Here is a 14,237-nt window from a genome sequence, read left to right on the forward strand (position 1 = left end):
TTTTTATCATGACTCTTTTCTTTTGGCCTATTTCTTCTTTTCACAACATGACAATATGGAAATATGTTTTACATGATTGCACATACATTACCCATATCAGATTGGGAGGAAGTAAGGGAGATAATTTGAAATTCAAAAAAATTTTTAAAGTGAATGTTAAAAATTGTCTTTACATATAATTGGAAAAAATAAAATACTATTTAAAAATGATTTTGAAGGGCTATCATGTGGAGAAATATTAGGCCCATTTTTAAAAAATATTTTTTATTTTTATTTATTTATTTAGGCAATCGGGGTTAAGTGACTTGCCCATGGTCACACAGCTAGTAAGTGTCAAGTGTTTGATCTAAGGCCGGATTTGAACTCAGGTCCTCCTGACTTCAAGGCTGGTGCTCTATCTACTGTGTGACCCAGCTGCCCCAATATTAGGCCTATTCTTGAGGCCAAAGAATTAGAGATAGGATTATGAAGGAAAAAAATTCTAAGAGCTATTGAGAAGTGGCATTTTTTGGTGTGTAATTGATGTGGCTTCATTGAGCTTATGCCCCAGTAATTTGAAAATTAAAAAGATAGTTGCAAACTAGGCATTAAGTTCAGTTTGAAATTTTAGTACTCTCTAAATTTCAGTGTCGTGGGGCAAAGTTTGATATATCAGACTCTAGTTTTACTTTACTATTAAGTTTTATGATATTAAGAATCCAACCCACAGCTTCAATGAAAAGTTGAGGTAAGAAGTAGTCTTCCAACCACTTGTTAGTTTCACTATATGTGTGTGCAGATATATTCATAGATGTATATATGTGTGTATGTGAATGTATATGCATATCCTAAACTGAACTCATCATTCCTCTTTAACCCTCCCCATTCAGAACTTCTCTATCATTCTTGAGAGCACCATCCAGTCATCCAGGCTAGCAACCTGAGTGTCATCTTTGACTTCTCACTCTCACCATATCTAATCTGTTGTCAAGTTCAAGTTTGGTAATTCCACTTTCATATATGCCCCCTTCTCTGGCACAATAACTGCCCTGATGGAGGCCCTCATCACCTCCCTGTATCTTCTCTCCCCACTTCAGTCCATCCCCCACTCAGTTGTCAAATTAATCTTCCTAAAATACAAATCTAGTCGTGTCACCCCTGATTCACTAAACTCAGTGTCTCCTTGTCACCTCCAGGATCAAACGTAAAGTCTTCTGTTTAGCATGAAAAGCTCCTCACAACTTGACCCCCTCCTATTTTTCCAGTCTTTTTACACCTTATTCCCTTCCGTGTATTCCGTAATCAGTGACACTGGTCTCCTCGCTGTTCTTTGAACAAGATTCTCCATCTTATGACTTCATGAATTTTCACTAGATGTTCCTTGTGTCTGCAGTATCCTCCCTCCTCATCTCTACTTCCTGGCTTCCTTAAAATCTCAGCTAAATTCTTATCTTCTAAAAGAAGCTTTCTGTGATCTCCTTAATTAGTGCTTTCTCTTTATGTTCAATTTATATTGTAAATATTTTGCACATAATTGTTTGCATTTTCTGTTCCCCAGTAGACTGTGAACTTCTTGAGAAAAGGGACTATGCTTTTTTTTTTAATCCCCAGTGCTTAGTATAGTAGACACTTAACAAATGCTTATTGATTGACTATATAGGTATATAGAAATATGTGTATATACATATTTACACACATATATACCCACTTTATCTATCTATCTATCTATCTATCTATCTATCTATATATATATATATATATACACATACACATTTGTATGTACAGACACACAACCAAGTTAAATTATTAAGGTAGTCTACTTTTCATGCACAACTTACATATTTTGTTTCAGTTTTAGGTTACAAAAGCCAGTAGACCTAAAACAGCATTGTCAAAGAAATGAATCAACCACTACAAACATCCTTATCCATGTGATAGCCTTTCAAATATATCAGGTATAATTTTCAAACCCTGCCCAAAGTCTGTACTTTTACAGGCTAAAAACCTCCGGTTCCTTCAACTGTGTCAGATATGAAGTGGTTTCATGTTATTCCACTCTTCTGATTGTTTCTGGATATGTTTCAGTTTGTCAGTATACCATTTTCAATATCCTTCTTAAAATATGACACCCAGAATTGAACAGAATGCTTCAGGTGCAGTCCAAACTGCGCAGAATTCAGTAAAACTATTATTTTCCCTGCCTGGATTCTATATAGTATTAATGAAGCCTAAGAACAGATTAGCTTTTGGAGATGCCATGTCATACTGTTGACTCATTGGACTTACAGTCAACTAAAACTCTTTGATTATTTTTCCATTAATGATTCCTTAGCCGTATCTCTTCCACATAGTTATTTGTCCAGTTTACTTTTTTTTTTAGTCTAAGACTTTATATTTATTCCAATGAAATGCAAACTTTTTAGATTTGGCATATTCTAATGGCATACTGTTGAGAATTTAAAAAATCCTGATTCTGTCATACAGTGTTAGCTATCCACAAAATTTGGTAAACATTTTTGATATCATTATCTGAATCCAATCAAAGATATTGACCAGAGAAGGACTGACAAAAGTTCTATGGCATACTACTAAGGGAAAGATTTTCCTCCAGGTTAACAACTAACCTACAGGAGTAACCCCTGATTTGGGAAGCTTGAAGAATCTACTGAGGTTCTCAGACACACCAATACTGAGTATGTGCTTAGTAAATGTACTCCATAAAGGGTGTCGGAGAGCTGCAATGACAGTAAGCAAGTATTATAAAGCTCAAAAAACGGCTTGAGTAGAATATTCCCTTGAGGGCAGGGGCTGTTTTTCAGTTTTGTCTTTATATCCCTAGCATTTATTGTAGTGTCTCACATAAGGATTCACTTAGTAAATATTTATTGAAATAAATTATTGACCTATGGATCATAAAAGCTCAAATTTAGTGAGAAGTTAGCTTTAAAAGCCAAATTGCATTTCAAAGTGAGATATAGGAAATTTTCCTCTGACCAATATGAAAACATTTGTTTATGAAGTGCCTGTATTTCATCATCATTCAATGATTTAGGGGAAAACATACATCAAAGAGTCATTTGAATTAGCTAAAAGCCAGAGAGAAATCTGTTAAAATTACTCCATGACTGTGTAGTGTTACCCCATTAACATTACCAGATGAGTCCATAAAAACATGGCGTTAAGCAAGGCAGCAAATACAGAGAATTCAAGGGAATTAAAACAAATCACTCGGTTTGTATCTGGGTTGACTACAGTATGCTTTTCCAATGTGTTAACAGTTATAATGTACTAATGATATAGAACATTTAGTAGGCCTGTATAAAATAAATTACAAATTAGAATAAATTTTATTAAAAGATTTTTGAACGAGTCTGAGGCTAAAAATTAAGAGTATCCTTTAAAGTCTGATAGTAGGTGACTTTTCTAACAACAGTATTAACTTTGGCCAAATGTTTTAAGGAAATGAGTAATATTAATACAAGAAAACTTCACTTATTGTGAATTACTGGAGTGAACATCAGTCCAGATTAGCAAAAATTTTAAACTAGAGTACATTTTTTTTAAAGGAATAACTTTGTTACTTTTCAGTTACTTGTAACTTTACTAAAGTAAAATTGTCAGTGAGTATGAGCCACTGTACTTACTTAAAGGAAGAAATTAAACTTCCATAATCAAATGTACTGAAAGTATTTGGAAATAGTTTCTTTAGTGGCAGTAGGAGCAGCAGATACTGTGTGAAGTACTATACTGGGTGCTGAATTGATATGAAGATAGACACAATGGTGGGGGAGACAGAATAATGACATTAAAAGATAAATAACAATATCAAGTATATGTGGTAATATAAGGTAGTATAAAAATGAATGGTATAGATCAAGGTCAAAAGAGGTTCTTAGAATGCAAGCTTCTTAAGGGCAAGAAGTGTTTCTTCTTTATCTTTGTATCCTAGTACTTAGTTTAATCAGGCTCATAAATAGAGTTTGTTGAATGTCTGAAGGCTAAGGCAGTTGAGAAAGTCCTCATAAAGAGATTGGCCTTGAATTGGGATACTGTTTAGAATTTAGAAAAGCAGAGAAGAGGAGAGAGGGTGAGTATCCAGATAGGAGATCAGAATAGGCAAAGGTTTGAAAACTGGAATGTGCATGGCATATTCAGCATAATTGATTTGAGTAGGAGGTTTATGTAGGAAGCAATGGGAAATAAAGTTGAAGAAGAAGGTTAAGCAGTATCTGTGTAGAGCCTCAAATACTAGATTGAGGAATTTGATGTTTTTTCTTATAGGCCATTGAAGGTCCTTGAGCAAGGGAGTATGCCCATTACATATTTAGAGCAGTAGAAGATAAATCTGGTTGTAGCTTCTAGGATTGGTTAGCACATTAAATATCTATCTATATCTATATATATATTGGTTAGCACATTACATATATACATATATCTATACATACCACACACACACACACACACACACACTGAAGAGATTCAGTGCTTTGTTCAAAATCAGGGTGTGTAAATGGCCCAGATGGCTGAAGGAACTTTTCATGATTCCAGTGACTTTTTCCATATTCAAGTATTGTAAACAGATTGGAAGCAGAAAAATCAGTTAGCAGGACATGAGTTGTTGAGTGCTTGGACTATGGTAGTTGCAGTGGAAATAGTAAAGAGGAGAAATATTCTGAGTCTTTAAGAGAGAATGGAAGGGAAGGAAGGAAGGAAGGATGGATGGATGAAAGAAAAAGAGAAAAGAAGTGTTTCAGTCTGCATTCTGAGTCCATCAGCTTTTTCTCTGGAAGCGGATAGAATGCTACACCATGAGTCCTTTGAAATTGTGGTTGGTCCTCTCATTATTTCTTACAACACAACAGAGGGGGTGAGAGACGGTTAGGCGTGGGTCCAGTCAGCATGGTTTAGTGCCTCTGGCAATATTCTTTTTCTCAAATAGCTTGCTCCCTGTAATGTTGTTTATACTATTAATTTATTTGCTTTTTGAAACCTTTCTATACTGATCAGCCTATTCTGGTCAAAGTATCATAAATTCTAAATTGTTGACATCCAAATTAAAGAGGTTTTGAATTCAACACAATACTTACTTTCTGGTCTTCGTTATTCATCTGAGACATCAACATTTCTGTATTGTAGGTACTCCATTCCCAACTGTGATTGATGAAATAATCCAACATGGAAATGGTTTTCAACATGCGATTCATGAGTTTTGCCATTCTGAAGGAGAGATCAAATAGAAATAAATCTAAGTGGCACCTTGTATACTTGCTTATCTGTTTTCAGCTTTTCTGTGAAATATTTCTACTTTGCAACCCACACTGTGAGAAACAAGTTATTTTTAAGAAAACACTAAAATTACCTTGAACTATTCTCAAGAATATCTAGGGATTTATGTGAAAACTCTTATTCTTATTTCTCTGGTTATTCCCCATTAGCTGAAGGAACTGGAATGAATTTTAAATGCTAATTATATTCTCAATTTTCTTATACCCCATTTCTTTATTCTTTTCCACTGTTCAGTTCTTTGAGTAGCAGACCATTCATACCTTTTCACCTTTAGTAAATATACACAAACACACATAAACACATGTACTTATATACATATATGTGTACACATACAAACACACGCACAATACATTCTTGAATTTAGTAGGAAAAGATGAGAATTCTCTATCTAGACCAGGGAAAATCTCATCTCTTCTTATAACATCATGTGATGCTATACATCAAAAAAGGGATAGAGTCTATGGGGATGATTACCCAAATCGTAGGAGTCACAATTTCATTTAGTATTCATGGAGCCTAACCAGCTTTCATAATACAGACATAAAATATAAGGTCTTTTTCTATCCCTTTACCAGGAGTCAGACCAACTTTGCTGCATTAATCACATGAGAAATACCAAGCAAATGATACTTAGGATGCACAGGTATTTGGCATAACTGATGATTATGAGAATTCAAAATGTTTCTTCAAGGCAATTTGAATAGCCATAGTAAAAGTTATTACAGATAAATCCCATTATCAATTAGTCAATGAGCATTTATTAAGCACTTAATGTATTCCAAGCACTTGTTAAGCACTAGATATATGAAGAAAGGCAAAAATTGTTTCTCCCCCACATTCTAATGGGAGAGATGACATACAAAAAAATTGTGCGGACAAGATATATACAGTATATATGGAAAGTAATCTTAGAGGGAAAGTACTAGCAATTCACTCTGTGATCTCCAATCCCTCAACTCTTCAGTTTTCTCTCAGCCCTCCCCTCTACACTAGCCAGTCTCTCCTCTTTTCCTTCTCTTGACCCCTTGATGAACTAGTTCAATTCTAAACTACTCTCTTGAGTCCCTGGTCCCCTTATATCACTGATTGTGCCATGCCAGTCCTCAGCCTTGAATGATGATTCTTACCATCTACCACTTTCACTAAAATACAAGTACTGCTGAACAAAAGTGGAGAAAATCACATAACTATTTTGACTGGATCCACTTCAAATTTATGTTATACAACCTCAACCAGATCCTCACTGCTACTAGGCAATCCTTCTACAACTTCCTTATCAGCTCTCTATCCCACTCTTCACCGTGGTTCTACCAAACCTTTTCATCTTTCCTCAAACCTCCCATGGACTCCCCTCCCTTCCTTCCCCCCCCACCCCCCCCCACTGCCCCAAATGAGAACCTTTCTTCTTGTTTTACAGGAAAAAATGAGGCCATTTGCTGAGAGCTCTCTCTTTTCCCCTCTTCCTCATCTCTTATCACTCAGCTGTCTACTGCCATTATCTCCTCTATCCTGTCTCACACAAAGAGGTTGCTTTACTCTTTACTAAGATCCACCCTCCACAAGTGGTTCCATTTCTTCCCATCTCCTCTGACAGATTGCCCCTTTCCATCACCCTCACTCTTACCACTTATCTTCAAGATCTTCTGGTTTCCTGGCTCATTTCCTAATGCCTACAAATATGTCTGTATCTCCTTCATACTCACTTGATCCTTTCATTCCCGCTAGTTATTATCCTTTATCTCTTCTGCCTTTGTGGCCAAACTCCTTGAAAAGGTCATCTATAATAGGTATCTCCACTTTTTTTCCTCTCATTCTTCTTAACCCCATACAGTCTGGCTTATAACCTTATCATTCCTCTGAAAATTTTCTTCCAAAATTACTAGAGATCTCTTGATTGTCAAATCCAGTGATGTTTTCTCAGTCTTCATTCTTCTTGAACTCTCTGCAGTCTTTGGTACTGTTGACCATTCTTTTCTCCTTGAAACTCTCTAGGTTTTTGGATAGCTCTCTCACTCTCTTGTTGTTCTGTTTCTGCCTATCAGATCTCTCCTTAGTTTATTTTGCTGGATCCTCATCCAGGTCATGTCCACTTAATTGTAGGTGTCCTACAGGGCTCTGTTCTGAGCCCTCTTCTCCCTTTCCATTGCTTCACTTAGTCATCTCATTAGCTCCCGTGGGATTGAATTACAATCTTTATTCTTATATTTTTGAATCTATCTATCCTGCCTTAACTTCTGTGCTGACCTTTAATCTTGCATTTCCAACTGCCTTTCAGATATCTTGAATGTCCAATTGTTATCCTAAACTCAATACATCCAAAACTCGACATATCCAGTCTATTACCAAGGCCTATCAATTTCAGCTTTGCAATATCTCTTCCCTCCTTTGATACTACTACCACTCAGGTACAGGCCCTCATCGCATCCCACTTGCACTATTGCAGTAGCCTGCTGGTGGGTCAGCCTGCCTCAAGTCTCTCCCCACTTCAATCCATCTTCCATTCAGCCATGTCATCTCCTTATTCAATAAACTCCTGTTGGCTCCCTACTGATTCCAACATCAAATACAAAATGCACTGGAACTCAAAGCCTTTCATAACCTAACTCCTCCCCCTTCCCCATTTTCTTCTTATACCTTATTCTCTGACATGTACTTTTTAATGCAGTGACATTAGCCTCTTTGCTATTCCACAAACAAGACACTCCATCTCTCAGCTCTGGGTATTTTCTCTGACTGTCTCCTGTGCTTGGAATACTTTTCCTCCTCATCTTCACCTCTTGACTTCCCTAGCTTCCTTTGAGTTCCAATTGAAATCCCATCTTCTACAGGAAACCTTGAACAGCTAGGTGGCACAGTGCCAGGCCTGGAGTCAGCAAGACTTATCTTCCTGAGTTCAAATGCAGCCTCAGAAACTTAACCCCGTTTGCCTCAGTTTCTCCATCTGTAAAATGAGCTAGAGAAGGAAATGGCAAACCACTCCAGTATCTCTGCCAAGAAAATTCCAAATGGGGTCATGTAGAGTCAGACATGACTGAAACAATTGAACAACAATACAGGAAACCTTTCTCAACCCTTCTTGATTCTAATGCCTTCCTTCTTTTAACTATTTCCTATACATTCTGGGTATAGCTTATTTGTACATATTAGTTTTCTTGAGATTGTGGGCTACTTGATGACAAGAACTGTCTTTTGCCCATTTTTGTGTCCTTAGTGCTTAGCACAGTGCCTCTTGCACAATAGGCACTGGATAAATGTTAAATTGACTGACTGGGTGTAAGGGGAACACCAGGAGAGACTTTCTACAGAAGGTAGACTTTGACTTGAGTCTAGAAGGAAACCAGGAGGGAGAGGTCAGGCAGAAGAACATTCTAGACATAAAGAATAGCTAGTGAAAAGGCATGGAGATGGGATAAGGAATGTTGTGTTTGAGGAAGTGAGCTAGTAGTGGCTGGATTGTTGTTGTTCATCTTTTGTTCTTGAAGAGGTCCAATGACATCAGGAGCATGATATCCTGACTTGGACATGAATTGGATTTGAGTGAGGCAGAGCCATGTAATGTCATCAACCTTGCTCTCTCCTCTAGGGTCACTGGATTCCAGTGGCAAGATAAAAGTCAAAAATGATTGGTGATGGCCCAGGATGCAGTTGATGACCTTGCCCTTTTCTGAATTAAGGTCTTTCTCAGGTCTCAATTTGTCTGAGGCCAAGCCCATGTAATGACTAAGGATTAGGTAAGAATTGAGACAAAAGGTGGCCCAATTTATCATCTTAAAGATAGGGAAGACCCTCAGAGTTTCTGGCCAGAACAGAAAACAATTGCTATTTACACTCATTCGAATCCATCAATACCTAAACAATGAGCCATAGGCAGAGAAAGATGTCATTCTTCACAAAAGGTCCAGCAGAAGTGGCAACACTATCTAAGCCTTTTATTTCTGGTAACATAACACTAATAATTGTATATATTACATATAATATTATATATTACGATAATAGTAAAACCTTGCTTTTGTATAATATTTGATACTTTTCTGACCTGTTTCATATACATCAAAGGAAGACTCCTTTGATCTTTACGTTCTATGAGACAGGTAGAGCAGACGCCATAATCCCCAGTAGAGATGAGAAGACTGAAGCTGGAAGAGTTGGAATGACTTCCTTAAGTCATTCCAAAAGGACGTTATGTTCACAGTTAGTACTTGAACAAAAGTCCACTTACTCCAAATTCCATTATATCAGATTCTGATTTCCTTATTCATATATAAAGAGTGCTTACACCTTGAAGGTGTTCCAAATTAATTCAGCATGAATTGGTTTCCTCAGGATTGTACCACTCAATAACATTTTTTCAGAGTAGTTTATCTTCTCACCTGGGCTTTCTTCCTGTGAGGCGAAGATAAAAGTCATACATCACTGCTGGAGCCATGTGACTAAGAGTATTCCAAAGGTGAGTTGAGAACTTGTTGGTTGTGAAGTCAGCATTTGGTCTCCTAAATGCTTTCTCAAGGGGTGTTTTTTCAAAAGTGGCTAAGACATGAACTCCTGAAAAACAGTAGACAGAGAAAACAATTGATAATTTCTGCTATGGTAATATAACACCAAATTTGTTGGAATACATGAAGTATCACATAAGTGAAAGCAAAAACCAATATTTATACCACTTTTAAATGATGAGGCCCCCCCTTTCAGAAAACAATAAGAATTTTTTCCTAGTTCATGACAAAAATTAATATCTAAAATGTGCTGATCCCAACCCCTCCCCTCCTTTTTTTTGAAAAAAAAAGACAAAATTGGGTCATTCCCACTACGGCTATAGAGAGAAATTTACTTTGTGTACTGACTTTAAAGAGAAAGCATTCTTTATTCCTGGATCAATTTGTTACTGCCACTAAGCACAAATTCAAATACATGAGTGTTCTGTTTAAATATTTAGAATGTGGTCCTTGCTGATAAATTTTATCTCTAAAACAAATTTGGGAAAAAATGTTATTAAATTGTCCAGATCAACACAATTTGAACCGTAACTGTCAATTCCTTATATTCCAATGATCTAATCTATTCCTAGAATCACAATGACAGAATATTAGGTTACTATTCAAGTTAGGCAGTAATCATTTATTACAAACCTATTGTATACCAATCATTGTGTTGAGAACTTGGGATACAAAGAAGGGCAAAAGACAGTTACTGCCTTTGATGAGTTCACAATCTAATGAAGGAGACAACATGTAAACAATATGTAGAAATAAGCTATATATAGAGTAAATAGAAAATAAGCAATAGAGGGAAAACACTAGAATTAAGGGAAAGGCTTCCTGCTGAAGATGGGATTTTAGCTGAGACTTGAAGGAAGCCATGAAGCAGAGATGAGGAAGGAAAGCATTCCAGACATGAAGGACAGCCAGAGAAAATGTTCGGAGTTGGGAAATGGAGTGTCTTGTTTGGAGAACAGCAAGGAGCTCAGTATAACTGGTTCAAAGAGTTAGGCTATTCTGTAATCAATGGGCACCCCCTCAGTTTCCAATTCTTTGCTCTCACAAAGAGAGCTGCCTTAAAAATGTACATATTGGGTCTTTTTTCCTCTTCTTTGGTCTTTTTGGGCTTTAGCCCTAGTAACAACATTTCTGGGTCAAAGGGTACACACAATTTAATAGATTTTTGGCCACAGTTTTAAATTGCTTTCCAGAATGTCTGGGCCGATTCACAGTTTTACCAACAGTGCATTTGTGTATCTGTTTCCCCACATTCCCTCCAAAATTTGTGATTTTCCCTTTTTGCCTGTCTGAGGGGTATGAGGCATTATCTCATAGTTGTTTTAATTTGCATTTATCTCATTATTAGTAATTTGGAGTATTTTTTTTTATGAACTATTGATACCTTAGATTTTTTTCCCTCTGAAAATGCCTATTCATATCATTTGCTCATTTATCAATTGGGGAATGGCTCTTGTTCTTGAACTTTTGAATCCGTTCCTTATATGCCTTAGAAATGAGACCTTTAACAGAGAATCTCACTGCATAGAATCCTCCCCTGTCCCCAATTTTCTGCTTTTCTTCTAATTTTAGCTGAATTGATTTTGTTTGTGCACAAATTTTTTAATTTTATGTAATCAAAATTGTCTATTTTACTTTCTGTGAACCTCTCTATCTCTTTTTTGGTCATGAACTCTTCTTCTAGCCATAGATCTGACAGGTAATTTCTTCCATGCTCAAATTTGTCACTCTTCATATCCAAATCATGTGTCCATTTGCAATTTATTTTGGTATGTGGTATAAGATGTTGGTGTATACTTAGTTTCGGCCATACTGCTTTCCAGTTTTTCCAGCAGTTTTTGTCGTATAGTGAATTCTTGCTCTTTGGGTTTATAAAACAGTAGGCTACTGCGTTTCTTTGCTTCGGTATACTGAATACTTAATCTATTCCACTAATCAACCTCACTATTTCTTAATCAGTGCCACATTCCTTTGATGATTACAACTTTGTAGTATAGTTTGAAATCTGGTGTTGCTTGGCCCCCTTCTCTCCCATTTTTTAATTATTTCCTTTAATATTCTTGACTTTTTCTTCCCCCAGATAAATTTTGCTATTATTTTTTCTAGCTCTATAAAGTGATCCTAGTTTGATTTGTATGGCACTGAATATGTAAATTAATTTATGTAGTATTGTCATTTTTATTATATTGGCTTGGCTTACCCATGGACAATGAATATTTCTCCAATTATTTAGATCAGTATTTATTTAAGAGTGTTTCTGTAATTTTGTTTATATGGTTCCAGTGTTTTTCTTGGCAGGTTCCAAGACTATCCGTAGTTATTTAAATGCAATTACTCTTTCTCTCTTTCTGATGGATTTTGTTGGTAATACACAGAAATGCTAATGATTTGTATGGATTTTTTTTAACATCCTAAGACATTGCTAAAGTTGTTGTTTCAGTTGGTTTTTTATTTGACTCTGTGGTTCTCTAAGCAAACCATCATATCTGCAAAGAATGAATTTTGTTTCCTCTTATGCTTGCTCAATTTTTTTTCTTGTCCTGTTGCTATAACTAGCCATATTGAATATTAATGATGACAATGGACATCCTTGCTTTACCCTGATCCTATTAGAAAAGCTCTAGTTTATCCCCATTATAGATAACGCTGGCTTTTAGTTTTAGAGAGATAGTTTCTATTAGGAAAAGTTCCATTTAATCCTATGCTTTCTAGTGTTTTCCTTATTTCTAATCTAATAAAGTTGTCAATAATATTACTAAAGTGCAGGCCTGTCCATGTCACTTATCTGCTCAAAAATATTTCAGTGATTCCGATTTGCCTATAGGGTAACATGGAAACTCCTTGGCTATCAATTAAGGTTCTCTTAATTGATCATAATAAAGTAGATAAAATAATAAAAGTAATAAATGTTATACTCATTAACTGGCTCCAACCTATCTTTCTCAATATTGTACTTCATAAACTGGTTTATTACTGTTTGCCAAACTTGACATTCCATCTTCCATCTTTGTTTGTGAGCATAGACTGCACCTTCAAACCTTTGCTGCTCTAGTTATTAGTGTTCTCTTCCTCCTCATATTACCTTATACTTGCTTATCTGCATATACTTTGTATTCCCCAGCAGGATGTAAACATGTTAAACTTAATTTTAATTTTTGTTTTTCAGTCTTCACCATCTAACATATTTCCTTTCACATAGAAGACACTCATTTAATGTTTGTTAAATTGAATTGAATTTTTGGTGGGTTACAATATAAGGATTAAATTAAAAGAAAATGCTATGCTGTATTTATGAATTTATATATACTGTATATATTTATATATATATATACTGCATGTATGAATTTATAAATTATTAATAAATAGCTTAAATTATTAGTGTTGACACCAAAGCAAAAATAATACTTTTCTGTACTTTTACCCATTGTTCCTAAAACTCTCTGGGGCCAAGGAAAAAAAGAGAATAGAGGGATTACCCTCTTCTAGTTGACATTCTTTTAAGTATTTGAAAGACATTTATCATGTTTTCCCCAAGTCTTCTCTTCTTCAAAATAGACATCCTCAGTGCCTTCAATTTTTCTTTATATGGCATAATCACAAGCACCTCATTAGCCTAGTAGTTCGTCTTTGGACACTCTAGATATTGGCAACCAGAAATGAACATGCCACTTAGATGTGGTCTGAACAGGATGTAGTATACCAGGACTTTCACTTTCCTAGTTCTGGATACTTTGCTTTTCTTAATGCAACATGACTCTTATAGATTTTTTTTGACTGCTGTACATTGCTGACTCATACCAATTTTACAACCCATTAATCCTCAAATCTTTTTCAGATGAACTATTTTTATGTCTTCCCTATCTTGTACTTGTGACGTTGATTTTTAGTCCAGTTACAAGACATTTTTATTTATTAAATTTCATCTTGAGAAAACATTGTATAGTGAGCGTTAGCTCACTTAAAGTCAGAAAACTGTGTTCAAGGCCTGTTTCTGACACATATTGGCTGTGTGACTCTAGATAAGTCATTTAACCTTTCTGTGCCTGAGGGAACTCTCAAAGACTGCAAGCTGTGGACAGATTACCAAATGAATAGAGGGTATCTCCACACTAGGCATTCACTATCCAATGAAATTAGGGTCTAGATTTCCTCTCCACCCAACCCTTCCCACCTTTAATCATCTTGCTAGATTTAGACTAATATTTTATTCTAACACATTAAAATATGTTGATCATTTGCAAATTTGGTAAGCAAATCATCTGCCTCAACAGATGAAAAATGTTAAACAGCACAGAGCCAAACACAAAACCTCTGGACACTCTACCAGAAACTTCACAAGTTGACTAATCTAAATCAAGTCAAGCCAACAAGCATTTATTAAGCACCAACTATGGGCCATGTACTGTGCTAAGGAGTGGGACTACAAAAGAGGGAGAGAGAGAGAGAGAGAGAGAGAGAGAGAGAGAGAGAGAGAGAGAG

At 35.9% G+C, this 14,237-nt stretch overlaps 1 protein-coding gene across 9 annotated transcripts in view; it reads right to left on the reverse strand.

Annotated features, from left to right (window-relative positions):
- Positions 1 to 14,237, reverse strand: part of FAR2 (fatty acyl-CoA reductase 2) — a 158,888-nt gene that overhangs the window by 5,306 nt on the left and 139,345 nt on the right. For all 9 annotated transcript variants that reach the window (XM_027844376.1, XM_027844377.1, XM_027844370.1 and 6 more), the window contains 2 exons: positions 9,636 to 9,807; positions 5,067 to 5,196 (listed from right to left, as the gene is read on the reverse strand). In XM_027844376.1, coding sequence (XP_027700177.1) covers positions 5,067 to 5,196; positions 9,636 to 9,807 — 302 coding nt within the window. The remainder of the gene's footprint in view (positions 1 to 5,066; positions 5,197 to 9,635; positions 9,808 to 14,237) is intronic.

The sequence above is a fragment of the Vombatus ursinus genome, unplaced genomic scaffold (genome assembly GCF_900497805.2).
Source record: "Vombatus ursinus unplaced genomic scaffold, bare-nosed wombat genome assembly UNPS02014941.1, whole genome shotgun sequence".
Taxonomy (NCBI): Eukaryota; Metazoa; Chordata; class Mammalia; order Diprotodontia; family Vombatidae; genus Vombatus; species Vombatus ursinus.